At 50.1% G+C, this 27,529-nt stretch overlaps 1 protein-coding gene across 7 annotated transcripts in view; it reads left to right on the forward strand.

The window, feature by feature from the left end:
- The window catches only part of LOC119971726 (diacylglycerol lipase-alpha-like), a 513,684-nt gene that overhangs the window by 319,853 nt on the left and 166,302 nt on the right, over positions 1-27,529 (forward strand). For all 7 annotated transcript variants that reach the window (XM_038807680.1, XM_038807682.1, XM_038807675.1 and 4 more), the window contains 2 exons: positions 8,594-8,732; positions 26,668-26,755. In XM_038807680.1, the coding sequence (XP_038663608.1) occupies positions 8,594-8,732; positions 26,668-26,755 (227 nt within the window). The remainder of the gene's footprint in view (positions 1-8,593; positions 8,733-26,667; positions 26,756-27,529) is intronic.

The raw sequence follows: 27,529 nt of genomic DNA on the forward strand, positions 1-27,529 counted from the left end.
GATGTCCTGGAGGACTGGAGAATAGCCAATGTTGTTCCTTTTTTAGGAAGGGTAGCATGTATAATCCAGGGAACTACAGGCATCAGTGGTAGGGAAATTACTGGAGAGAATTCTTCGAGACAGGATCTACTCCAATTTGGAAGCAAGTGGACGTATTCGCAAGAGGCAGCATGGTTTTGTGAAGGGGGAGGTTGTGTCTCACTAACTTAATAGAGTTTTTCGAGGAGGTCACAAAGATGATTGATGCAGGTAGGGCAGTGGATGTTGTCTATATGGACTTCAGTAAGGCCTTTGACAAGGTCCCTCATGGCAGACTGGTACAAAAGGTGAAGTCACACAGGATCAGAGGTGAGCTGGCAAGATGGATACAGAACTGGCTAGGTCATAGAAGGCAGAGAGTAGCAATGGAAGGGTGCTTTTCTAATTGGAGGGCTGTGACTAGTGGTGTTCCTCAGGGATCAGTGCTGGTACCTTTGCTGTTCGTAGTATATATGAATGAGGAAAATGTAACTGGTCTAATTAGTAAGTTTGGGGACGACACAAAGTTTGGTGGAATTGCGGATAGCGATGAGGACTGTCAGAGGATACAGCAGGATTTTGATCATTTGGAGACTTGGGCGGAGAGATGGCAGATGGAGTTTAATCCGGACAAATGTGAGGTATTGCATTTTGGAAGGTCTAATACAGGTAGGGAATATACAGTGAATGGTAGAACCTTCAAGAGTATTGACAGTCAGAGAGATCTAGATGTACAGATCCACAGATCACTGAAAGCGGCAACACGGGTGGAGAAGGTAGTCACGAAGGCATACGACAGCTTGCCTTCATTGGCCGGGGCATTGAGTATAAAAATTGGCAAGTCATGTTGCAACTGGATAGAACCTTAGTTAGGCCACACTTGGAGTGTAGTGTTCAATTCTGGTCGCCACACTACCAGAAGGATTTGGTGGTTTTAGAGAGGGTGCAGAAGAGATTTACCAGGATGTTGCCTGTCATGAAGGAATTAGCTATGAGGAGCAGTTGAATAAACTTGGTTTGTTCGCACTAGAACAACGGAGGTTGAGGAGCGACCTGATCGAGGTCTGCAAAATTATAAGGGCATAGACAGAGTGGATAGTCAGAGACTTTTTCCCAGGGTAGAGGGGTCAATTACTGGGGGGGCATAGGTTTAAGGTGCGAGGGGCAAAGTTTAGAGGAGATGTATGAGGCAGTTTTTTACATAGAGGGTAGTGGGTGTCTGGAACTCACTGTTGGAGGAGGTGGTGGAAGCAGGGACGATAGTGACGTTTAAGGGGCATTTTGACAAATACATTAATAGGATGGGAATAGAGGGATACAGACCTCGGAATTGTAGATGATTTTAGTTTAGACAGGCAGCAGGCTTGGAGGGCCGAAGGGCCTGTTCCTGTGATGCACTTTACTTTGTTCTTTGTTGTTCTTTGAATTTACCGTGCAGAAGGAGGCCATTTGTCCCATCGTGTCTGCACTGGTTCTTGGAAAGAGCGCCATGCTTAAGCCCATGCTTCCACCTTATTCCCATATCCCGGTAACCCCACCTAACCTTTTTGGACGCTAAGGACAATTTATCATGGCCAATCCACCTAACCAGCACATTTTTGGACTGTGGGAGAAAACCTGAGTACCCAGAGAAAACCGGAGAAAAATTTGATCCGTAAGTTTGCAGATGATACGACTGTGGTGGGCTGTATCTCAAACACGACGAATCAGACTACAGAAGGGAGGATGATCACTTGGTTGCATGGTGTACTGAAAACAACCTCTTTCAAAATGTCGGCAAGAGCAAGGAACTGATCATCAACTTCAGGAAGCGTAGCACGACACACATCCCTGTCTACACCAATGGCTCCGAAGTGGAGATGGTCGGTGCCTTTAAGTTCCTGGGAGTCACCATCACCAATAGTCTGTCCTGGTCCACTCACGTTGATGCAACAATCAAGAAAGTTCAACAATGTCGCTACAACCTAAGGAAGCTGAAGAAATTTGGCATGTCTGCATTGACTCTCTCAAACTTCTACAGATGTGCCATAGAGAGCATCCTATCCGGCTGCATCACATCTTGGTATGGCAACCGCTCGGCCCAAGGTTGCAAGAAACTGCAGTGTGTGGTGAACTTAGCCCAACGCATCACACAACTTGCTACCCTCCCATTGATTCAGTCTACACCTCCCGCTGCCTCAGGCAGGTAGACAGCATTGTCAGAGACCCCTTCCACCCCAGCTTTGCCCTCTTCCAGACCCTTCCATCAGGTAGAAGAAACAGAAGTCTGAAGACCCGCACATCCAGACATAGGAATAGCTTCTTCCCCACAGTTACTGGACTCCTCAAGGACTCCCCTTGGACTGATCTGTTCCCTATAAGAACACTATTCACAACGCCCTACGTAGCTCTTGCCCGTGTGTTCCTTGTTGTCCATTGTTCCGCATTGTAACCAATCACTATTTGTTGATGTACCATTTGTCAATCTGCCATTTGTCAACATACTCTGTCAGTTATTCTTTTCTCTGCTAAGTACGCACTGTATACGTTCCCTTGACTGCAGAAAAATACTTTTCACTGTACTTCGGTACATGTGACAATAAATATCAATCAATCAGTTTGTGAATGGCCTCCACACTTTGTGGAAGGTCTCATCTGACCCTCGAATGGCGAATTTGATTTTCTCCAGGTGACAAATTCCGATAAGTCTGCCAGCCAGTGATGTACCATCAATTGGACGCGAGACACGATGAAGATTCAAACTGTGGCTTTAATCAGCTAGTTGTTAGCCCGGTGGCCGACTACAAAGAAAGGCCGACCGCCGGGAACCCTGGGTACTTATACCCCGCCTCGGAGGCGGGATCTACTTGCCTCTCAACCAACTGGTGAGCAGTCACATGACTAGTCCCAGCCAATCAGGCGAGAGGCACATGACCAGCCAGAGCCAATGGGAAACCAATGCTCTGCACCAATGGCAGTGCTCCCACTCATAACACCACATTCACCCCTTGTGGAGAAAGAAGGCGGGGGGGGGTGGTGTAAGGGGAAGAGAGAGAGGGGGAGTCCGAGGACTGGTGGTATGAGTAGAGCCAATCGAGAAGATGTGGGCTGCCCACTTGCTCATGGCAAAATAAACAATACTAAATACTACATTAGAATGCAAAAGAAATTACAATAGAGTCCAATAAAGTCCCGTGGTTGCATCAAATGGACACGATCAGCCTGTCGGGTGCCCGTGATGTTCTGGTGGACCGTCACAGTGGAGCCGGTGACGTTGGGCCGATGGTCTTCCTTGCCTCCGGGAGCGTCGGTCATAGATGTGTCTCCGTACCCCGGGCCGGTGGTGGAGACGTTGTAATCGGGGAAGAGGGGGTAATATGCGCTGGGTCATGGGGGCGCGGGGGGGTATTGGGGTTGGGGGGGCGGTGTTGATGGAAGAGGAGAAGGCCGCACGCCGGCGGGTGCCAGGTCCCGAAGCGAGACCGTATCCTGCCGACCGTCGGGATACTCCACGTATGCAAACTGCGGGTTGGCGTGGAGTAGCTGAACTCGCTCAACCAACGGGTCGGACTTGTGCACCCGCACATGCTTCCGGAGCAAGATGGGCGGGTGCCAGGTCCCGAAGCGAGACCGTATCCTGCCGACCGTCGGGATACTCCACGTATGCAAACTGCGGGTTGGCGTGGAGTAGCTGAACTCGCTCAACCAACGGGTTGGACTTGTGCACCCGCACATGCTTCCGGAGCAAGATGGGCCTGGGAGTAGCTAGCCAGGTCGGGAGAGGGGATCCTGAGGACGACTTCCTAGGGAAAACAAGAAGACATTCATGAGGTGTTTGATTAGTGGTAGTACAGAGGAGAGACCGGATTGAATGAAGGGCGTCGGGGATGACCTCTTGCCAACGTGGGATAGGGAGATCTCTGGACCGTAGGGCCAGCAGGATGGTCTTCCAAATGGTGCCATTCTCCTGCTCAACCTGACCGTTACCCCAGGGGTTATAACTGGTCGTCCTACTAGAGGCTATGCCCCTGCTGAGCAGGAATTGACGCAGTTCGTCACTCATAAAGGAGGATCCCCGGTCGCTGTGGATGTACACGGGGTAACCGAACAGGGAGAAGATGGATAGGAGGGCCTTTATGACGGTTGTTGTGGTCATGTTGGGACAGGGAATGGCGAAAGGGAAGTGGGAGTACTCATCAATAACACTCAAGAAATATGTGTTACGGTTGTTGGAGGGGAGGGGACCCTTGAAGTCTATACTGAGACGTTCAAAGGGGCGGGATGCCTTGATCAGATGCGTTCGTTCGGGGCGGTAGAAGTGCGGTTTTCACTCGGCGCAGACATGGCAGTCCCTGGTGACGGTCCTGACTTCCTCAACGGATTAGGGCAGGTTGCGGGTCTTAATAAAGTGGTAAAAACGGGTGACCCCTGGATGGCAGAGGTCCGTGTGGAGGGAGTGGAGGCGGTCAGTCTGCGCGCTGGCGCAGGTACCGCGGGATAGGGCATTGGGAGGTTTGTGGAGCTTACCAGGACGATACAAGATATCGTAGTTGTACGTGGACAACTCGATCTGCCACTGCAAGATCTTGTCGTTCTTGATCTTGCCCCCTCTGTGCATTATCGAACATGAAAGCCACTGACCGTTGGTCTGTGAGGAGGGCAAACCTCCTGCCAGCCAGATAATGCCTCCAATATCGCACAGCTTCGACTATGGCCTGTGCCTCCTTTTCCACCGAGGAGTGGCGGATTTCGGAAGCATGGAGGGTTCGTGAGAAGAAGGCCACGGGTCTGCCCGCTTGGTTCAGGGTGGCCGCCAGAGCTACGTCAGACGCGTCGCTCTCGACCTGGAATGGGAGGGACTCGTCGATAGCATGCATCGTGGCCTTTGCGATATCCGCTTTGATGCGGCTAAAGGCCTGGCGGGCCTCCATCGACAGGGGAAAGGAGGTGGACTGGATGAGGGGCGGGCTTTGTCGGCGTAGTGGGGGACCCATTGGGCGTAATAGGAGAAAATTTCCAGGCAGCGTTTGAGGGCTTTGAGGGAGTTGGGGAGAGGGAGTTCCATCAGGGGGCGCATGCGTTCGGGGTCGGGGCCTATCACTCCGTTACGCACTACGTAGCCGAGGATGGCTAGACGGTCGGTGCTAAACACGCACTTATCCTTATTGTCGGTTAAATTAAGGAGTTTCGCGGTTCGGAGGAATTTTTGAAGGTTGATGTCATGGTCCTGCTGGTCGTGGCCGCAGATGGTGACGTTATCGAGGTACGGGAAGATAGCCCGTAATCCGTGCTTGTCGACCATTTTGTCCATCTCCCGTTGGAAGAACGAGACCCCATTTGTGACACCGAATGGAACCCTGAGGAAGTGGTAGAGGCGCCCATCTGCCTCAAACGCGGTGTACTTGCGGTCACTCGCGCGGATGGAGAGCTGGTGGTAGGCGGACATAAGATCCACCGTGGAAAAGACTGTGTTTCGCGATCCTGTTAACCAGGTCGGAAATATGGGGGAGAGTTTACGCGTCCAGCTGCGTAAACCTGTTGATGGTCTGACTGTAATCAATGACCATCCGGTTTTTCTCCCCAGTCCGAACTACCAGCACTTGGGCTCGCCAGGGACGGTTGCTGGCCTCGATAACTCCTTCCTTAATGAGCCTATGGACCTCGGACCCGATGAAGGTCCTGTCCTGAGCACTGTATCGTCTGCTCCGAGTGGCGACAGGTTTACAATCTGGGGTGAGATTAGCAAACAAGGAAGGGGGGTCCACTTTGAGGGACGCGAGGCTGCAGACAGTAAGGGGGGGAGTAGGGCCACCGAATTGCACTGGAAATCCAGGCCCAAGAGTGCCGGAGCGCATAGACGGGGGAGAATGAGGAGTTTGAGGTTTTTGAAAACCCTCCCCTGGACCGTGAGGTCTGCTATGCAGCACCCGGTGATTTGGACGGAGTGCGAACCCGAGGCCAATTCGATCTTATGCTTAACTGGGTGGATGGGGAGCGTGCAGCGTCTTACTGTGTCTGGGTGGACGAAACTTTCCGTGCTCCCGGAGTCCAGTAGGCATTTCGCCTTATGTTCGTTGAGCTGGATCGTTGTCGTAGTGTTGGCGAACGTGCGTGGTCGCGACTGGTCGAGTGTGATGGAAGCAAGTCGTGGCGAGAGTTCCAGGTCATCCTCAGTGGCAGAGTAATTGCTGGCAGGGCCTTCCGTGTTGGCCCAAGATGGCGGCGCCCAGGACCCGCACGCGGCGTCCGGGACCCAAGATGGCGGCGCCCGTGGGAACCTCGTGGCAGCTGGGGGAAGTGTCAGCGGCGTCTGCGGGCCGGTCGGGGCAGCGTGGGTCGGGAGGACCATGGGTCTGTTGTGGGGGCCGGGAGGCGGGCCGGAGAGGTCGGTGCGCGGCACGGGGCCAGTGAGGGGGGGGGCGATCCGCGGTCGCTGCGCGGAACAGCAGCGACCGACTTGGTCTGGCAGACCACCGCGTAGTGGCCTTTCTTCCCGCAGTTCTTACAGAGCGGAGCAGGCCGGGCAGCGCGGGCGGGGGTGTTTGGAGAGGCCATAAAAATAGCAGCGGGGCCCCGATAGCTTGTCGGAGCATCCCGCAGCGCAGGCCCTGGGGGGGGGGGGGGGGGGGGGGGGGGGTCGGGTTCAACGGAGGACGGGGGTGGTGCATGCCATGAAGTCCAGGGGGTTGCTGCGCGGCCGTGGGCGTATGCGCGGACGTTCAGGTTGGCAGCCTCCAGGGAGGTTGCAAGGGTCCGTGCCTCAGCTAGGCTGAGGGCGTTCTTCTCCAGCAATCGTTGGCGGATAGAGGAGAATTGCATGCCGGCAACATAAGCATCTCTAATTAAACGTTCCATGTGCTCAGTCGCAGAAACTTGGGGACAGGCGCACATTCTCCCTAGAGCCGTGAGGGCCTGGTAGAACTCGTCAAGTGACTCACCAGGGATCTGTTGTCTAGTCGTCAGGAGATTCTGTGCGTATACTTTGTTGACCGGCCGGAGAAAGTGTCCTTTCAGGATATACATAGCCGCGTCATAATCACTTTCGTCCTCAATCATTGAATATACCGCCGTGCGCACGCACGAGTGGAGGATGTGGAGTTTCTGCTCCTTGGTGGGCTTGCTGGCTGCAGTTGTCAGGTAACTGTTGAAACACGCCTGCCAATGTTTAAAGATTGCAGGCGCATTTGAGGCATGCGGGCTGGTGCGGAGGCAGTCAGGCTCGATGCGTAGCTCCATTCCAAAATTCTAGCTGATTAAATTAATGTACCATCAATTGGACGCCCCCAGGGTATTAGTACCCCTCTGGTCCAGGTGTAGACCATCCCATTTGTGGAGGTCCCACCTACCCCAGAATGAGCCCCATTTGTCCAGGAATCTGAAACCCTCCCTCCTGCACCATCCCTGCAGCCATGTGTTCAACTGCTCTCTCTCCCTATTCCTCGACTCGCTAGCACATGGGAAGGGTAACCACCCAGAGATAATAACTGTTTGTTCTAGCTCTAAGTTTCCACCCTAGCTCCCTGAATTCCTGCCTTACATCCCTATCCCTTTTCCTACCTATGTCGTTGGTACCTATGTGGACCACGACTTGGGGCTGCTCCCCCCCCCTTAAGGATCCCGAAAACACGATCCGAGACATCGCGGACCCTGGCATCTGGGAGGCAACACACCAACCGCGAGTCTCTCTCGTTCCCACAGAATCTCCTATCTATCCCCCTAACTATGGAGTCTCCAATGACTAATGTTCTTTTCCTTTCCCCCCTTCCCTTCTAAGCAACAGGGACAGGCTCTGTGCCAGAGACCTGTACCCCATGGCTGACCCCTGGTAAGTCCCCTCCCCCAACAGTATCCAAAGCGGTATACCTGTTACTAAGGGGAACGACCACAGAGGATCCCTGTACTGACTGCTTACCCCCAGCCCCTCTCACCGTCACCCATTTATCTTTATTCTTTGGCGTAACTACCTCCCTGAAGCTTCTATCTATGACCCCCTCTGCCTCCCGAATGATCCGAAATTCATCCAGCTCGAGCTCGAGTTCCCTAACACGGTTTTTGTGGAGCTGGAGTTGGGTGCACGTCCCACAGATGAAATCAGCAGGGACACTGACGGCGTCCCTCACCTCAAACATTCTGCAGGAGGGGCATTGTACTGCCTTCCCTGCCATCTCCTTCTAGATAAAAACAAGAAAAAGAAAGGAAGAGCTTACCTGATATTCCCTGAACCCCTTAGGTTAGAGTAGGTGGAAGGGTGGGGGACACTGCAAGTGTAGTGTCTCGGGTTTAGCAACCGCCCAACCTGTATACAGGTACTCACCTTCCCGACAGGCCCCTAATCTGCACATCTTTAGGTTGTGGGAGTGAAACTCACACAGACATGGGGAGAATGTGCAAACTCCACACAGACATTATGCAGGGACGGGATCGAACCTGTGTGCTCGGCGCCATAGGCAGCAGTGCTAACCACTGCATCACTGTGCCGCCCAGCATCATGTAATACATGTTCACACCCTAATACAAAAGCAAGCACATTTTTAAAGTTAAACAATTTAATGATCAACATACTTACACCTATGTTCTGACTTTCCTCTGTTTCCAGGAATTGTAGCCTGTAATTGGGTTGTTATTCTAAGCGTCTGCATAACAGTAATGTGCGTCTTCGACAGAACGGGCAGAACGTTTGTGAAACTTCGTGCGACAAAGCGGCGTCAACGCAACCTCAGAACCTATAATTTACGGTAAGTATGGATGGTTCTTCATTTACTGACTTACTACCTTGTGATGCAGCACTGGAAACTGGGTATAAAAAGTAATATTATTTTTGTAGAAGGAAAAGGGTAATGTCAGCACCAAACATATTTGTAAGCTACCCTGCTGTAATTTACTCGCTTCCAACGTTACAAAACCACATTACTTTCCCACTGGGGGTTTTTCTACATTGTAGCCACAGCAGATCAAAGTGAATCACTGGGTGTGAAGCAATTTGAGGTTAGTTCTGTGGGACTGATGAGGTGATTTGTAAATACAAGTTCTCTGTTTTTTGTGATCTTTAAAGTTAGACATTTTCCTCAAATTTTGCCAAGTTCTGTTTTCTAGAACTGAATATTCTGGAACACAGTCGAACATTCAGAATGTGAGTGTTTGCTCTCGAGCAGGGATCTCCAAACCTTGGCTCATGATTGCATCGCACGCTCACACAATTTCTATTTACCTGTGTCAAAGAAGAGTCATATTAGCCTCAAAATGTTCGCTCTGCTTTTCTCTTCACAGATGCTGCCAGACCTTCTGAGTTTTTACAACAGTTTCTGTTTTTATTTCAGATCTCAAGCAACCATAGTATTTTGTTTTTTTATTTTTTTGGTCCCACTTCGCTGCGAGGGGAGGGAATGAGCTCCAAAGCAGCATCAGAGCCTGCCATGATAGCACACAAGGTTTTTTTTTCTGTTCCCAGTTTGCTGAGATGGGAAGGTAGAGTACCTTCAAGTGACCCCTTGCACGGCACGGTCACATCAATCAATGGGAAACCCAATTGGAAGATTAGTGAATGGGTAAAGGAGGTCACATGGAGGGTTGGAGTGAGATGGTGGGGTAGGAAGGAGTCTGTTTGCAGAAAGATCGAAAATTTCTCATTGGCATGGTGCTTCTCTAATCAAGACCTGAACAATTGGTTAGTGAGTACAGAAGAAAACATTTTCACAAAATAATTGAAAAATTCAAATTTTTGCAACCTTTAATAATTAAATATTCAATGTTACTAAGCTTCTTTGACCCATGGGCTCATGCCCATTTTGAAGTTTGGGAAGTAATGCAATAGGGTCTGAAAGATTCTAACCTGTTTAATGCATTGACACGTGCATTTATGCATATAGGAAATATGCACTTGCCAGAAATATGCAAATGATAAAATAGCAGCAGACAGTCTGGCCCAAGAAATCTGCCACCCTAACAGTAACCCATCCCCCAGCATCAAACTGTTTGCCTACGGTTGAATGACAAAATTCTCTTTGAACATTTTTGTGCTGAATTTACAATTACATCATAAGATGGCTTTTGCAATTTTGAGTTAAAATTTATGATGCTTATTTTTGCTTCAGAATTTGTGGACGACCTTAAAAAAACTGTCTGCGCAGAGTCTGCACGTTCTTATCTTGTCTGGGTTTCCTCCGGGTGCTCCGGTTTCCTCCCACAAGCCCCGAAAGACTTTTCTGAGAAAAGATAATGCAGGATATTAAATTATTCAAATCAATAAGGCTGCAGGGGGTCAACCTTGGATATTTCATTTGCTGCAGGATAAGTGGCAATAGGTTATATATATTGAGCACCTTTAAGATAGAAAAATAACCCAAATGAGTTACTAGAGCAGTATCAAAAACATGGATACCCAGACACTGGAAGCGATATTAGGAGATGTGACCGAAATTTTGTTTGAGTGGATTTACGGATATTCTTGAAGGATGAGAGGGAGATGTAGGGGGGTTTAGAAGTTCAGACTCTAGACTAGATCCTTTGGATGCTTTGGGGCAAGGAGTGAAACCTTTGCTGGATGTGTTTAGATTGTGCAACCAAGCGAGGGAAATGTTCCCTTCTCTCTATTGAACATGCTAAGTCATTTTGGGATATCATTCCATGGACGCTGAATGTCCACTGTTGCCTCGCCAAAGAGTAATTCTTCAGGCCATGAGACCAAACAGTGGGCATTAGCCATCATCAGTTGAAAATTGTTAAGAGTGGAATTACAGAAAAATGTTACTTTCTCTATCCCTGGGACACTGCAATTAATTATTTGCTCTGGTTGAGGCTGGTTTAGATGAGAATCGAAACTTGGATCTTCCTGGTGTTGTACCTCAGTAAGTAGTCTGTTTATTGGTCATTGAAACAGTAAGCTTGAATGAATCCTTTTATCTGGTCTGTTTTCAAAAGATGCAATAAATCAATTAGACAGTTAACAACGATACAGTGGGTTTCTGCCATAATGTTTGCCTCCGCTTTTCTCTCTGTAGATGGAGCAATTAAAGTTAATTGGAAAAAATTCAATCAATGTTTCTGACTTTAGTTGTACGCACAGAATTAAGGGCTGAATTGGAAAAATAACAGCTAGTTTCACCCAAGGTTCAATTGGTAAACACACCAGGAAAGCTTCGGGATCAATCCATGGTCTGCACTGAGTTTACTAATCTCTGTTCAGATGTTGCAGTTGGCTCTTGCAACACAGGAGTCAGTTTAAAGCCAAAACTGGTTTTAACTCCTGCTGTCTGTCAATGACTTGTACTGAAAATAGTATCTGTGTCAGCACCAGAAGAAGACTGGGGCAGGTTGGGAAATTATACTGATGTCCCTGTGAGATGATCCACTGGCATTAGTCACCCTCCAAAGACTCTTACAGTCTAAATTTGTGTTTGATGAATGGGGACTTGGGTGAAGTATCAGAAAGTGGTCAATGCTTGAAACATATCCCAGTATTAGTCAGTACTTTTGAGAATGGGGAGAGCAAAAGCTGGGAAATTATTAAAAGAGCCATCAGTATTGTTCCCATTATTGATTTGTACAAATCTCTCATTATTTCTATAAGGGCACCTTCTGAAGATAAAATGCAAGTCGTGCATTATAGGAACTATTCAAGGCTGGCTCTGGTGAGCCTCTACCAGAATCTCTGCAGAAACTTTATCATATTTGTTGAATAATTTAGAAATTACTTGCAGCCCAGAAGCATGCATCACTATTTCCTCAAATGCCGACTTAGAAACTTGCAAAAGTTGACCAGCAACTTATAAACATTGACAGACCAAAAATGTACAGCAGAAAGAATGTATATTTATAAAATGCATTTCATATCATCAAGGGAATTATTTTTCTTAAAAAAAGCATTTTATTAAGGCATTTGTAATTCTTTAACAACAATTTCGAAAGCAAACATAACACAGTAAATAACACCCCCCGACCAACAACCACACCCAGCCAACATGGCTTACACACACAGCTCCCCAGTCCACCTCCCAGTCCCCCTCCTCCACTCATTGATCCCGCCCTAACTATCTCCCCCTACCCGCCTCCCTCCCTAACACCCCCCCCCCCCCCCCCCCCCCACCTCTATCGTATCTGCTGACAGCTTAATTTTCTAAAGGAAGTCGATAAACGGTTGCCACCTCCGGGCGAACCCTAACGCTGAACCTCTCAGGGTGAACTTAATCTTCTCAAGCCTGAGAATCCCAGCCGTGTCACTCACCCAAACCCCCGATTCTGGAGGCTCCGAGTCACTCCACGCCAATATGATATGTCTCGGTCTACCAAGGAGGCAAAGGCCAAAACGGCAGCCTCTATCCCCCTGGACTTCCGGATCTTATGACACACCAAAAATCGCCACCTCTGGACTCGGTGCCACCCTTGTCTTTAATAGCGTAGACATGACATCGGCAAATCCTTGCCAGAATCCCCTAAACTTCGGACATGCCCAGAACATGTGGACATGTTTTGTGCGTCCACCCTCGCCTGCCCTCCACCCCTTCAAAGAACCTGCTCATACTGGCCGCAGTCATATGCGCCCTGTGGGCTACCATAAATTGTATCAGGCTGAGCCTGGCACACGGCGAGGACGTGTTAACCCTACTCGAGGTATCCTCTCACAATCCAGCCTCTTAATTCCTTGCCCAACTCATCCTCCCATTTACGCTTTACCTCCTCTATCTGGGTTCCCTCCCACTCCATTTGCTCTTTATAAATTTCCAAGACCTTCCCCTCCCCCACTCCCGTTTTCAAAATTACCCTGTCCTGTATCTCTGGGGGGGGGGGGGGGGTAGAAGCGGAAAGGTCAAAACCTGCCTCCGTACAATGTCCCTCACCTGCTGATACCGGAACTCGTTCCCACCTGGCAGCTCAAACTCCTCCAAGTCCTCTAAGAACGGAAAGCTGTCATCAATGAACAAGTCCACGAACGGCTCAATCTGGAATAGGTCATCCGCATATAGCAAGACTCTGAGCCCCCCCACCCCCCAGAATATCCCCTGCCAGTTCTTTGACAGCCTGAGCGCTCTTGCCAGTGGCTCTATGGCCAAGGCAAACAGCAGTGAGGAGAGTGGACACCCTGCCTCGTCCCCGGTGTAGCCTGAAATAATCCAAACTCACTCAGTTCATCCGCACGCTCGCCACCGATGTCTGGTACAGCAACCGGACGCAGTCCACAAAACCCTGCCCAAACCACTCCAGGACTTCCCACAGATACTCCCACTCCACCCGATCAAAGGCCTTCTCATGGTGACCACCACCTCGGAGGGCATCATAATCACTACTAAAAGCCTTCTGACGTTGGCCGTTAACTGCCTCCCTTCTACAAATCCCGTCTGGTCTTCCCCGGCACACAATACTCTATTCTCAAAGCCAAAATCTTGGCCAGCAATTTGGCGTCCACATTCAGAAGGGAGATTGATCTGTATGACCCGCATTGTTCAGGATCTTTCTCGCGCTTCAGGATAAGGGAGATCGAGGCCTGTGACATCGTTGGGGGATGCTCCCTAGCCTCGTTAAACACCCTTACCAGCAAGGGCGCAGCACCCCTGACAACGTTATGTAAAACTCCACCGTCATCAGGGGAATTCTTTAAGTTGGAGATACTTTTTAAATGCAGCCCCCCCCCCCCTCCCTCTCTCCCCCACTGTGGCATTTCCAGGTAAGTTGAAACTTCTGATGGGCAATTGATCTGCACAGGGAATCATCTGAAGTGCAACTTAAATCCCAAACATCAGATGCTTCTAAATGTCTACCAGCAATAGTTACCCAGAAAAAGTAAGAAAATTGGAAATTTTTTTAACCACTTTTAGCTCCTGGGTAACAATTTTATTGAACTCCGCTCCCCCTACCACGCAAACATCTACATTCCTCTCACCCCCGACTCACCCTCATGAATTAAGTTAACAGTGTAATAGGTCATAGACCTATCAGAATTTAGGGTGCAGGTTTACCCTACATAATTAATTTAGAATTCACAGGTGAAAATCTAAAGTATACAAAACAATGGTTTGCAGCACTGGTAAATTTAGAATTTATTGAAGGGAAATGCAAGCACTGAACGCAATAAATATATCCTCTGAAGGAGCCTCCGGATGAGTTCAGATTTGGATATTTTATTTGATATGTTTTCTTGCACACTATCTTTTAAGTTAAAAATGATTTCTCACAGAGGGATCACATGTATGAAAATATAGGACTTTTTAATGACTTCAATATACCATTGTCGGATTCAGGAAATCTAACCTCAGATATATCATGCTGATTTACAAACAGAAATCTATTCTCCCACATACCCACTAAATCTGAATAGTTTTGCATTCTAATTTCACAAGACAAAACAGACTCACAAATCAGAGCCAGTCCAGTCCTTGATTGCATGGCAACTCTGAAGCAGGCACACAATTACATGAATTGCGGATAAGCCAATTTAGCAATTTTAATTAGTTTTATTTTTAATTATCCTCAGAAGGGATAAGCGTGAGCTTATTCCATTGAAACAAAACCTTAAGACACCCTAGTTCTCATGAATGGTCACACATGGATACGAACATTTAGATGCTGATCAACCAGTTGAAATTTTCAGATATATTATAAGACTAAAAATTACTGTTCACATCGGTATCAGGTGAATGCTTGACACATGATTTCTCTGTCTGCTAATTAAACACAGCAATTTAACTACCTTGAAATGTTTTCGAAATAATGAGAGACTAGGATCTGTGAAGGAACAAATAGATTTAACTGTTCTTTTTTTTAAATATTTTTATTCTCCCGAATGTACACCCAACAACAATCAATAACCAACAACAAATATCTCAAACCCCATAACAGTAACAACGATCCCATCCTCCCACCATGCCCAGACATCAACCCGCATGTTAACATAAACAAATGACAAAGAAAAAAAGGAATCAGGGATTACCCATAGCCATCTTCAACATACATAGCCCCCAACCCACCCTCCCCCCCCCCCCCCCCCCCCCTCCAACTAATGTTCGATGTTATCCAGTTCTTGAAAGTGCATAATAAATAGTGCCCATGACTTGTAGAACCCCTCCGAGCCTCCCCTCAGTTCGAACTTAACCTTCTCAAGGGTCAAGTATTCCAACAGGTCCCCTCGCCATGCCAGGGCACAGGGTGGAGAGGCCGCTCTCTATCCCAGCAGGATCCGCCTTCGAGCGATCAACGAGACAAAGGCTATGATATCTGCCTCCGCACCCATTTCCAACCCTGGCTGATTGACACCCCGAATATGGCCTCCCGGAGACCCGGGTCCAGTTTCACGCGCACTACCTTGGAAATTACCCTAAACACCTCCTTCCAGTACTCCCCAAGCTTTGGACAGGACCAAAACATATGAACGTGATTAGCGGGGCCCCCCCGCACGTTCACACACATCTTCTACCCCTTCAAAGAATCGGCTCATCCTTGCCCTCGTGAGGTGTGCCCTGTACACCACCTTCAGCTGTATCAGCCCCAACCTCGCACACGGGGTGGAGGGATTCACTCTCCGGAGCACCTCACACCAGACCCCCTCCTCTATAACCTCTCCCAATTCTTCCTCCCACTTCGCTTTGATCCCCTCCAGTGGTGCCTTATCCTTTTCCAACATAGCTCCGTCTACCCCTTCTCCAGTCCACTTGCCGCCAGCACCTCTTCCAACAACGTGGAGGCTGGTTCCTCCGGGAAGCTCTGTATCTCCTTCCTGGCAAAGTCCCGAACCTGCATATACCTAAACATGTCTCCCTGCTCCAGCCCATACTTCGCTTCCAGCTCCATCAATCCTGCAAATCAACCCCGAAGAAACAAATCTTTTAGAGCCTTAATCCCCTTCTCTTCCCATTTCCGAAAGCTTCCGTCACAGCAGGGTAGCATGGTGGTTAGCATAAATGCTTCACAGCTCCAGGGTCCCAGGTTCGATTCCCGGCTGGGTCACTGTCTGTGTGGAGTCTGCACGTCCTCCCCCTGTGTGCGTGGGTTTCCTCCGGGTGCTCCGGTTTCCTCCCACAGTCCAAAGATGTGCGGGTTAGGTGGATTGGCCATGCTAAATTGCCCGTAGTGTCCTAATAAAAGTAAGGTTAGGGGTGTTGTTGGGTTACGGGTATAGGGTGGATACGTGGGTTTGAGTAGGGTGATCATGGCTCGGCACAACATTGAGGGCCGAAGGGCCTGTTCTGTGCTGTACTGTTCTATGTTCTACCTCCCTGGCTCAAATCTGTGCTTCTCCCAGATCGGCATTTCCCTCGACCCTGTCGCCAACCCAAAGTGTTGCCGAAACTGCCTCCAGATTTTCAATGAAGCTATTACTACCAGACTCCGAGTATTTCCCCGCACCCATCCTGCACAAACTCTCTTCTATTCTGTCCCGCTGGGAATCAATCCCTCGGACCCAGCTCCGCACTTTCTCCACATTCGCCGCCCAGTAATAGTACATCAGGTTCGGGAGACCCAAACCCCCTGCCTGCCTTCCCCTCTGTAGCAGCACCTTCCCCACTCTGGCCACCTCCCCATATGAACAAGGTAATCCTCCCCTCAATCTCCCTGAAAAAAGACTTTAGCAGGAAAATTGGTAGGCATTGAAAAATAAACAGAAATCGCGGCAACACATTCATTTTAACCGCCTGCACCCGACCCGCCAGTGACAGAGGGAGACCATCCCACCTCGCCAGGTCGGCTTTCACTCTCCCCACCAAACTAGTGATGTTGTATCTGCGAAGCCTTCCCCACTCCCGGGCAACCTGCACCCCCAAATACCTAAAGTGAGTCCCTGCCCTACGGAATGGCAGCCCCCCCACCCCTGCCCCCACCCCCGGCTGAGACACCACAAAATACTCACTCTTGTCCAAGTTCAGCTTGTACCCAGAGAAAGACCCAAATACCTGCAGCAACTCCAATATTCCTCCTATCGACGCACTCAGCTCTGACACATACAGCAGCAAGTCGTCGGCATACAAGGACACCCTATGCTCTATCCCCCCCCCCCCTCACTATTCCTTTCTATGCTCCCAAACTTCTTAATGCGATGGCCAACAGCTCAATCGCAAGCGCAAACAGCAGGGGGGACACGGGACATCCCTGCCTCGTCCCACAGTGGAGAGAGAAGTATCTTGAACTGATATTGTTCGTACGGCCACTCGCCTTCGGCTCCTTATATAGTAACTTTACCCAGTTCACAAACTTGGTCCAATCCCAAACCGTTCCAGCACTGCCATCAGCAACCCCCATTCCACCCGATCAAACGCCTTCTCGGCATCCAGTGCCACCACCACCTCTGTTTCCTTCCCTTCCGTTGGTGCCGTAACGACGTTCAAGACCCTCCTAATATTCAAAAACAGCTGCCTCCCTGTCACGAACCCTGTCTGATCCTCACCTATCATATTCAGGAGGCACCCCTCCAGCCTACCCGCCAGTACCTTTGCCAATACCTTTACGTCCACGTTAAGAAGTGAAATGGGCCTATACGACCCACACTCCGTCGGATCCTTATCCTTTTTAAGCAACAGTGAAATCGATGCCTGCCCCAAGGTTTGCGGCTGCACTCCCTTCCCTATCACCTCTTCAAACATCCCTACCATCAGGGGTGCCAACTTATCCTTAAATTTTTTATAATATTCCACCGGAAACCCATCCGGCCCTGCCACCTTCCCCGACTGCATCCTCCCAATCGCATCTTTTATCTCCTGCTCCAGTATTGCTCCTTCTAACGTAGCCTTGTCTCCCTCCCCTAGCCTCGGGTACTCCAACCCATCCAGAAATTCCAGCATCTCACGGTCTCCCCCGGGTGGCTCTGACCTGTACAACCTCTCGTAAAATTCCTCAAAAACCTTGTTAATCAGCTCCGGAGCCACCACCAACTTCCCGACCCTATCCCTTACCTGAAGAATTTCCCTTGCTGCTGCCTCCCTCCGGAGCTGACCTGCTAACATGCGAGCATGTCTCCATGTTCATAAACTGCACCCCTCGCTCGCCTCAGTTGGCGCACCGCCTTCCTGGTGGATAGTCGGTCGAAGCTCGCCTGTAGTTCCTTCCTCTTTCCCAGCATCGCTGGGTCCCCATCCTCCGCATAACTCCTATCTGCCTCCAACACCTCATCTATTAGCCACTGCCGCTCCAACCGCTCCTCTTTGTCCACCCTGGCCTTAAACAAAATTACCTCACCCCTCACTGCCGCCTTTAGAGCCTCCCAGACGACTGCCATTGACACCTCACCCGGACAGTTGAATCTTACATATTCCTTAATTACCTTTTCAATGGTTCCCCAAAAGCCCCACATCAGTTTCCACCCCGGCCTCTGCACTACCCCCTTCTCCAGCACCATATCCACCCAATGTGGCGCGTGATCTGGCATAGCAATTGCAGAGTATTCCGACCCCTTGACTCCAGCCAACAAAGCCTTTCCCACCACAAAAAAGTCAATCTGCGAGTATACCCTATGGACTGCTGAGAAAAATGAGTACTCCCGTTCCCCTAGGTGCAGGAACCTCCAAGGGTCCACCCCTCCCATTTCCACCATTAGCCCAGCTAGCGCCTTTGCCCCCCCCCCCCCCCCCCCCCCCCCCCCCCCCCCCCCGATGGGACCAGCGAGCGCGGCCGTGATCTGTCCAACCTTGGCTCCTGCACCAGGTTCCAGTCCCCCCCCCACAATCAGCTCGTGTGTGTCCAAATCAGGAATGGCTCCAAACACCTTCCTTGCAAATCCCGCATCGTCCCAGTTGGGACCGTATACACTTACCAGCGCCACTAATCTCCCGTCCAGTGCCCCGGCCACAATCACATATCTACCCCCTGATCTGCCACTACTTCTCCATCTGAAAGCGTACCCTTTTGCTGACCAACACTGCTACCCCTCGAGCCCTTCCATCAAATCCAGAGTGAAACACTTGGCTAACCCAATCCTTTTTAAGTCTCACCTGGTCCCTCACCCTCAAGTGAGTCTCCTGCAGCATTGCCACATCAGTTAGTTTTCAGACTTTTAAGATGCGCAAGCACTCTTGACCGGACCTCCTGGCCCTCTCACGTTCCACGTAACAATCCTTACTGGGGTACTCTCACCACCACCACCACCACCACCACCTACCTTTCTTATCCACCATCAACATACCGCCGGGCCCTGCCCCATAAGCCTGACCTGCCCCTGTCCATTGTTAACATCGAGCCCCCTCCCGAAAACCCCCCCTACCTTTCCCCCAGAAACAACATCCCCCAGCATTCAACCCTTTCTCCTCCCCTCTCGCTCGCCTCGTAGGCCCATTGACGCCTGCTATCCAGGCTCCAATGTCCGCAGCCCTCCTCTCCTCTCACCTCCGTTCACTAGCTGACTGACTTTAGCTAGCTGGTGCGGGTGGCTCCCCCCCGCCAAGACATATCATCCCCTTCCACCCAGTCCCAGAGAAAAAAAAACAAACCCAACAATCCAACCCATTCAATTCATTAACATAACATTTAACCGTCGCAACACAGAGCGCCCATCAACTCACCATTAATTTAAACTCTATAACAATACAAAGAGAAGTGGATTACAATACAAATCCGTAAAAAGGAAGTTATAACAATTTAAAACATTTTCTGGCTGTTCAAACACAGTCTCTCTTCCAGCTCCGCTCTTCATGTCTGTCCCAAGCCTTCTGCCTTCATGAACGCCTCAGCCGCATCCGCTGTCTCAAAATAAAATTCTTTGCCGTTATACGTTACCCTCAATCTCGTTGGGTACACCATACCAAACCGTACCTCCTTCTTATACAACGTCGCCTTCACTCGCCCAAATGCCGCTTGTCTTTTTGCCAACTCCACCGTCAAGTCCTGGTCGATCCGGACTGTAGTACTATCCCATAGTCTCTCCCGCTTCTGCTTCGCCCAGTTTAAAACCTTCTCCTTCATGCAAAACTTATGGAAGCAGATAATTCCTGCCCTTGGGGGCTCGTTCACTTTGGGCTTCGGCCTTAATGACCGATGGGCTCAGTCTAGCTCGTACTGGGAGGGGCTCTCACCATCCCTCATCAGCTCCGCCAACTTCTTAGCGAAGTATTGTGTTGGCCTTGGGCCCTCTGTCCCTTCGGGCAATCCCACAATTCTCAAATTATGCCGCCTTGAGCGGTTTTCCAAGTCTTCCAGCTTTGCTTGGAGACCTCTATTAATCTCCACAGCCCTCCGCAACTCATCTCCCATCGAGGTGACCTGGTCGCTGTGTCATGACATGGCTTCCTCCACTTCTTTCATCTTCTCGCCCTGCTCTCTCACCTCGGCCAATGCCTTTGCCACCGCCACCTTCAACGGGGCAATTATCGGGGCGATTGCCTCCTCCACCAGTAACTTCAATGTCTCCTTTTTCCAGGCCTCCATGTGCCCTGTAAACTGTTTTTCCAGCTCCCCCGCCACCACCTCGGTCATCTTCTCCACCGTAAATAGTGCGGCCCCGCTTTGCAGTTCGGCTTCCGCCATCCTATTACCACTTTTATTCGTCTTCTCCCTCAGCGGCGACCCCGCGTTTCCTCCCTTCTTCAACGCTGCTTTTCGCATCCTTTAGCAGCTTATTGTTTTTCACTTTCTTTCTCTCTCCCCTCTCTCCCTCCACCCTTCTGTCCTTCATCAATCTGAATTATTCTTTTTTTTTAAGACAAAGGGGAGGAGAAAAGAAACTTCACCCAACTTCTTTAAATTTCTTTAAACCTTCCAGCTCTCTTCCTTTCCCCTCTGTACTCATCCAGAACTCCCCTGGGACCAGGTTCCAGCCTTCTTTCTTCCTCCTAGGGGGGAGCCATCCGTTGTGGGACACCGCTCTTACATGGTGTCCTGGACTCGGGCCTGCCTCCTCGGCCTCCTCGTAGCTCCGCCCCCGCTTCTCTGGCCCCGACGCTGCGCTGGGCCCAGGACCTCAGCCCCCATCGCCCCAACACCCGCGCGGGGTTCTTCACCGGTTTTCAAACCGGCCCTGCTGGCTGCTCGCGACGGCCCCAAAGGCCGACGGTAGTCGGGGGGTGCGTCGAATCTCGGGGATTTCCCCGAAATCGCCGCGACTCGCGCCCACCGGCGGGAGCTCTTCGCACTGCAGCCGCCCTCAGTTTTAACTGTTCTGGCAGACAAGTTTAAAAGCGAATGCACATGTATAAAAAGTAATGAAAAGGGCAAAAGGAATGTCGTAGTTTATCTCAATTCAAAAGTTATACTCCCGTTGTACAGAGTCTGGATCAGGCTATTTCTGGAATACTATGCAGAACCTTCCACTTCCACCAGAGGAGGGAATCATGGTAGGCAAGACTACTAAATTGGCCATGATAGAGAGGACCTCCAGTGGTGGCCATGGTGTGAGTGGTCGCAGACAGGGCAGCTCCTACTCGAAGACACAGGAAAGAGCTCTTTTTTCCCGATGTTGGGTGGAATTTTGATGAAAAGGGGTAATTGAAGATCAAAGGAGTAGTTTCCCCCAGGAGTGGCATGTTCGCTGGTTATCAAACCCGACAGAAGAGGATGAGAGACCTGGCCAGAGAGTTGGAGGAAACCTGTGATGCTCGATCAATGACTCCAGAAGCGAGATTGGATGACAATTGAAGGCTTTATTGGACTAGATGGTTCCCCCAGCAGTGCAGGTACAGAATGCAGCAGCTGGCGAGACACAGACTTATACTCCGCCATACTGGGCGGAACCAGCAGGCAGGCTTCACCAATGATCTTGCTGTCTCAGGTACCTCCCACACCAATGGTCTTACAGCCTCAACCTGGGTACCGTAATACCCCTAATACCGACTACCACATTCACTCCCTGTTAAAAAAAAAAAGAGTCCGGCGGGGGTGGTGGTCTTGCTTTATACAGTGGTAGAGGTTGAGATTATAGTGGTACCCGCAGGTGGTAGAGTGTTTTGCCTTGTTACATGTCGCAACTATTTACAGTATTTATTTACATGTACATATCAAAATGAAGCAATTAGTCGATCGGGGGCCTTGGTCGTCTTCTGTGAATGTCACAGTTTTGGCGGTGATGCAGGCGCCGGCTCGGGCATCCGTGACTCCGGGAGCGTGACTTCGGTTTCTTCGATAGCTTCATCACCCCAAGATGGGACCAGTGGGAGAATTGATCCACCTGGGAAGGGGGCGGCCGTGGGGTGCGCCGGTTGGAGGGAGGGTGGGGTAGGTGGGGAGGGTTGTGGGTGGGGATCCAGCGGGCGCCAGGTCCCATAGGGAGACCGTATCCTGTCGGCCGTCGGGGTACGCCACGTAGGCGTACTGAGAGTTTGTGTGAAGGAAATGGACTCTCTTGACCAATGGATCCGACTTGTGAGCCCGCACGTGTTTGCGGAGCAGGATGGGTCCAGGAGCTGCCAGCCAGTTCGGGAGCGAGGTCCCGGAGGAGGACCTCCAAGGGAAGACAAGGAGACATTCATGAGGTGTTTTGTTTGTCATGGTACACAGCAGTGATCCGATGGAGTGGAGTGCATCGGGGAGGACCTCCTGCCAGCGGGAGACTGGGAGATTTCTGGACCGCAGGGCCAGTAGGACGGCCTTCCAGACCGTTCCGTTCTCCCTCTCTACCTGCCCGTTCCCCGGGGGTTATAAGTGGTCATCCTGCTCGAGGCAATGCCCTTGCTGAGCAGGAATTAATGCAGTTCGTCGCTCATGAAGGAGGACCCCCTATCGCTGTGTTTGTAGGCAGGGAAACCGAACAGTGTAAAGATACTGTGGAGGGCTTTTATGACGGTGGCTGCGGTCATATCAGGGCAGGGAATGGCGAATGGGAACCAGGAGTATTCATCAATCACGTTCAGGAAGTACGTGTTGCGGTCGGTGGATAGGAGGGGTCCTTTGAAGTCCATGCTGAGGCATTCAAAGGGCCGGGAAGCCTTTACCAGGTGCACTTTCCCTGGCCTATAGAAGTGAGGCTTGCACTCCGCACAGATTTGGCAGTTCCTGGTGGCGGTCCTGACCTCCTCGATGGAGTAGAGCAGGTTGCGGGTTTTAATAAAATGGAAGAATCGAGTCACCCCGGGTGGCAGAGGTCCTCATGGAGGGCCCGGAGTCGGTCCACTTTTGCCTTGGCACATGTGCAGCGGGATAGGACATCAGGAGGCTCGTTTAGCTTCCCGGGATGATACAAGATCTCATAGTTGTAGGTGGAGAGCTCAATCCTCCACCGTAAGATCTTATTGTTCTTTATCTTGCCCCACTGCATTATCGAACATGAAAGCAACCGACCGTTGGTCAGTGAGGATCATGAATCTCCTGCCGGCCAGGTAATGCCTCCAGTGCCACACAGCTTCTACTATGGCCTGGGCCTCCTTTTCAACGGAGGCATGACGGATTTCTGAATCATGGAGGATGCGTGAGAAGAAGGCCATGGGCCTGCCTGCTTGGTTGAGGGAGGCCGTCAGAGCTATGTCGGACGCGTCGCTCTAGACTTGGAATGGAAGGGATTCGTCGATTCCGTGCATCGTGGCCTTTGCGATGTCCGCTTTTATGCGGCTGAAGGCCTGGCAGGCCTCTGCCGACAGGGGAAAAACCATGGATTGAATTAGTGGGCGGGCCTTGTCCGCATAATTGGAGACCGACTGGGCATAATATGAAAAAAATCCCAGGAATCGTTTCAGGGCCTTGGAGCAGTGGGGGAGGGGAAACTCCATGAGGGGTGCATGCGTTCCGGATCTGGGCCTATAACTCCATCATGCACTATGTAGCCGAGGATGGCTAGACGGTCGGTGCTGAACATGCATTTGTCCTTGTTGTAGATGAGATTAAGGATTTTTGCAGTATGGAGGAATTTTCGGAGGTTGGTGTTGTGGTCCTGCTGGTCGTGGCCGCAGATGGTGACATTGTCGAGGTACGGAAACGTGGCCTGCAAACCGTACCGGGCAACCATTCGGTCCATCTCCCGTTGGAAGACCGAGACTCCATTTGTGACACCGAAGGGAACCCTCAGGAAGTGGTAGAGCCACCCATCTGCTTTGAATGCAGTGTATTTGCGGTCGCCCGGGCGGATGGGGAGCTGGTGGTAGGCGGATTTGTGGTCCACCGTGGAAAAGACCTTGTATTGTGCAATCTGATTGACCAAATCAGATATGCGGGGGAGAGGGTACGCGCCGAGCTGCGTATACCTGTTGATGGTCTGACTATAATCTATAACCATCCTGTGCTTCTCCCGGTCTTTACAACCACTAGGTTGCTAGCCTCGATAATGCCTTCTTTCAATAGCCGCTGGACTTCTGACTAAATGAAGGTCCTGGGCACTGTACCGTCTGCCCCTGGTGGCGACGGGCTTGCAATCCGGGGTGAGGTTTGCAAAAAGGGAAGGTGGGTCGACCTTGATGGTCATGAGGCTGCAGACTGTGAGGGGGGGTATAGGGCCGCCGAATTTAAAGGTTAAGCTCTGGAGGTTGCATTGGACATTTAACCCTAGGAGCTTGGCAGTGCAGAGGTGAGGAAGGACATAGAGTCGGAAAATTTTTAATTCCCTTCCCTGGACCGTGAGGTTAGCTACGCAGAACCCCTTGATCTCTACAGAGTGAGACCTGGTGGCCAGGGAGATTCTTTGGTTAACTGGATGTATGGGAAGAGAACAGCGCCTTACCGTGTTGGGGTGTATGAAGCTCTCTGTGCTCCCGGAATCGATCAGGCAGGATGTTTTGCGCCCATTGATGAGTACGGTCGAGGGCGTTCGGGGCCGAGACTGGTCCAGGGTCACCGAGGCAAGTCATGGTAGAAGTTGACGATTTTCCTCGGGTGGTGTGTGGGCATCCGAAACGGGGTCCTGAGACTCCAGCCAATATGGCAACGGCCACAGGTCACACATGGCTTGGGGTGTGCAAGATGGCAGCGGCCACCCATCGCACGTGGTCCCTGGGGAACAAGATAGTTGCACCCGGGGCCTGCACGTGGCTCGGGAAAATGAAGATGGCGGTGCCCGCTGCCCACACGTGGCCCATGGAGAGAGTTGTGGTGGCGGCCCCGGTTCGCCCCCGGAGACGGCGGTGACCGCCCGGGCCTACCATACCGCCACAAAATGGCCCTTTTTGCCGCACCCTTTGCAGGTGGACGAGTGGGCCAGGCAGCACTGCCGGGGGGTGCTTGGCTTGCCTGCAAAAATAACAGCGGGGCCCCCCGGGGTTGCCTGGTAGTCGCGCGGCACAAGCTTGTGGGGGGCTGGGGGATGCATCGGCCCAGCTCCCAGCTCAAAACAAAAGTAAAAACCCAGAGCCACACAGCCCAGCTCCACCCACACAATGACACTGAGCCATGTGATAAGACAAAACCATTTCTTAAAGGGACACTCTCATGACACAGGGTAGATGCAGGGAAGATATTCCCGATGATGGGTGTGTCTAGAACCAGGGGTCACAGTCTGAGGATTTAGGGTAAACTATTTCGGATAGAGATGAGGAGACATTTCTTCACCCAAAGAGTGGTGAGCCTGTGGAATTCATTACCTAGGGAAGTAGTTGATGCTAAAATATTGCATATATTCACGAGGCAGCTAGGTATAGCACTTGGGGTGAATGGGATCAAAGGTTATGGGCAGAAAGCAGGATTTGGCTATTGAGTTGGATAATCAGCCATGATCGTGATAAATGGCGGAGCAGGCTTGAAGGGCCAAAAGGCCGCCTCCTGCTCCTATCTTCTATATATCAAATAGGCCGAGTAGCCTCCCTCAGCACTGTAAGGATTCAATAATTATAAGGCAGTAATGCAATTCTCTCAATCAGCAAACCGCATGTGCTTTACCATGAGATTTATGATGCTACTTTAGCCCCTTGATCAGATATCTACTTTGCAATTGTTTCCACATATTTGATATCCTTAAACATTGTTTTGTATTCTTATAGACAGCTTGAAAATCACTCGTATATTTTTAACAGGTAACAGAGATTTGTTTCATTATGGATTAAATGCTCAAGCCTGACAGCTATTTTTCCATTCAGATTGAATTTGGGTAGTCACCTTGGCTTCATTCTATCTATAGCAATTGCTCGTTAAAAATTGGATTTTGCTGTGCTTTGTTTGAAGCATTTAATGAAACAAATTCCATTATGACAGGCTAATATTCTTCAATCAGTAGTTGAATGAGTGCATTATATGTTTGGCATATTTTATAATGAGCTGGTCCAATCTAAAAGTCTCATCTTCAATCCTGATCTATAGCTGACATCAGCTGGAGCAGCTTTTAGGATGCTACAGCTGGATGTCTATGACAATAGGCTCAGGTTTAAGCTCAATGTCCTACAGTATGGAACAACTTTAACACTCCCCATTTGTGCTGATATGTAAAGAATACCCTCTTGAGGAGGCACGAACATCTCTAAGCTGGAAGGGTTGATGTCTTCAGAAGAGCAGAAGAGTAGAGGAGTGGGAGAAAGATTGCCAGCCAAACCCAAACGTGATGAGCCCATGAGAGGTTTTGCAAATAGTTACCATTTAAGTCCAGACCACTTGCTCCACGTGTGCCCTTGAGAATATAATATCTGGAGCAGTGGAGCAGGATTTGCTTGAACCATTGGGACTGATGCAAGAAGTTCAGGATTTTCTTAAGACACTTATTATATCTTTAAGTTGTTCAGATTTTGAAGTTGTATAAGCATGGGAAGGCACCTTTAAAACTGATCTCTTAGTGTATTAGCCTTGTATCTTAGTCTTAGTGTATTAAACTTTGTCAACTATCTTTTAAGACTATAAATGCATATTTTTTTGATCCAGCCATCGCTTGGAGGAAGAACAGGCCAGTAGCTGGAGCCGGAGATTGAAATTTTTTCTTTGTTGTACCCGTACACAGGACACACAGACGGTAAGTATCTTAGTTTTCCCAGTTGGGGTTTCTTTTCTATAGTTAAAATAACCACATCAACTTGATGTGCAGCTAACGAACAATCTGAATTTAAAAAATAACAGACATTTGATTTTTTATTCATTTATGGGATGTGGGTGTCGGTTGGTTAGGCCAGCACTTATTGCCCATTCCTAGTTGCCCTTCAGAAGGTGGTGGTGAGTTGCCTTCTTGAACTGCTGCAGTCTTCAAGGTGTAGGTACACCCACTGTGCTGTTCGGAAGGGAGTTCCAGGATTTTGCCCCAGAAACAGTGAAGGAACGGCAATGTATTTCCAAGTCAGGATGGTGAGTGACATGGAAGGGAACCTCCCAGGTATCTGCTGCTGTTGTCCTTCTAGATGGTAGTGGTCATGGGCTTGGAAGGTGCTGTCTAAGGAACCTTAGTGAGTTAATGCAGTGCATCTTGTAAATGGTACACACGCTGCCACTGTTTGTCAGTGGTGGAGGATTGAATGTTTGTGGGAGGAGGAACAATCAAGCGGGCTGCTTTGTTCTGGATGGTTTCAAGCTTCTTGAGTGTTGGAGCTGTGCTCAACCAGGCAAGTAGAGGGTGTTCCATTACACTCCTGACTTGTGCCTCGTAGATGGTGGACAGGCTTTTTGGGCGTGGGGATGGAGTCAGGAAGTGAGTTACTCGCTATAGGATTCTTAGCCTTTGACCTGCCCTGGTAGCCACAGTATTAATGTGGCTAGTCCAGATCAGTTTCTGATCAATGGGAACCCCCATCTTGCC

Source organism: Scyliorhinus canicula, chromosome 9 (genome assembly GCF_902713615.1).
Source record: "Scyliorhinus canicula chromosome 9, sScyCan1.1, whole genome shotgun sequence".
Taxonomy (NCBI): domain Eukaryota; kingdom Metazoa; phylum Chordata; class Chondrichthyes; order Carcharhiniformes; family Scyliorhinidae; genus Scyliorhinus; species Scyliorhinus canicula.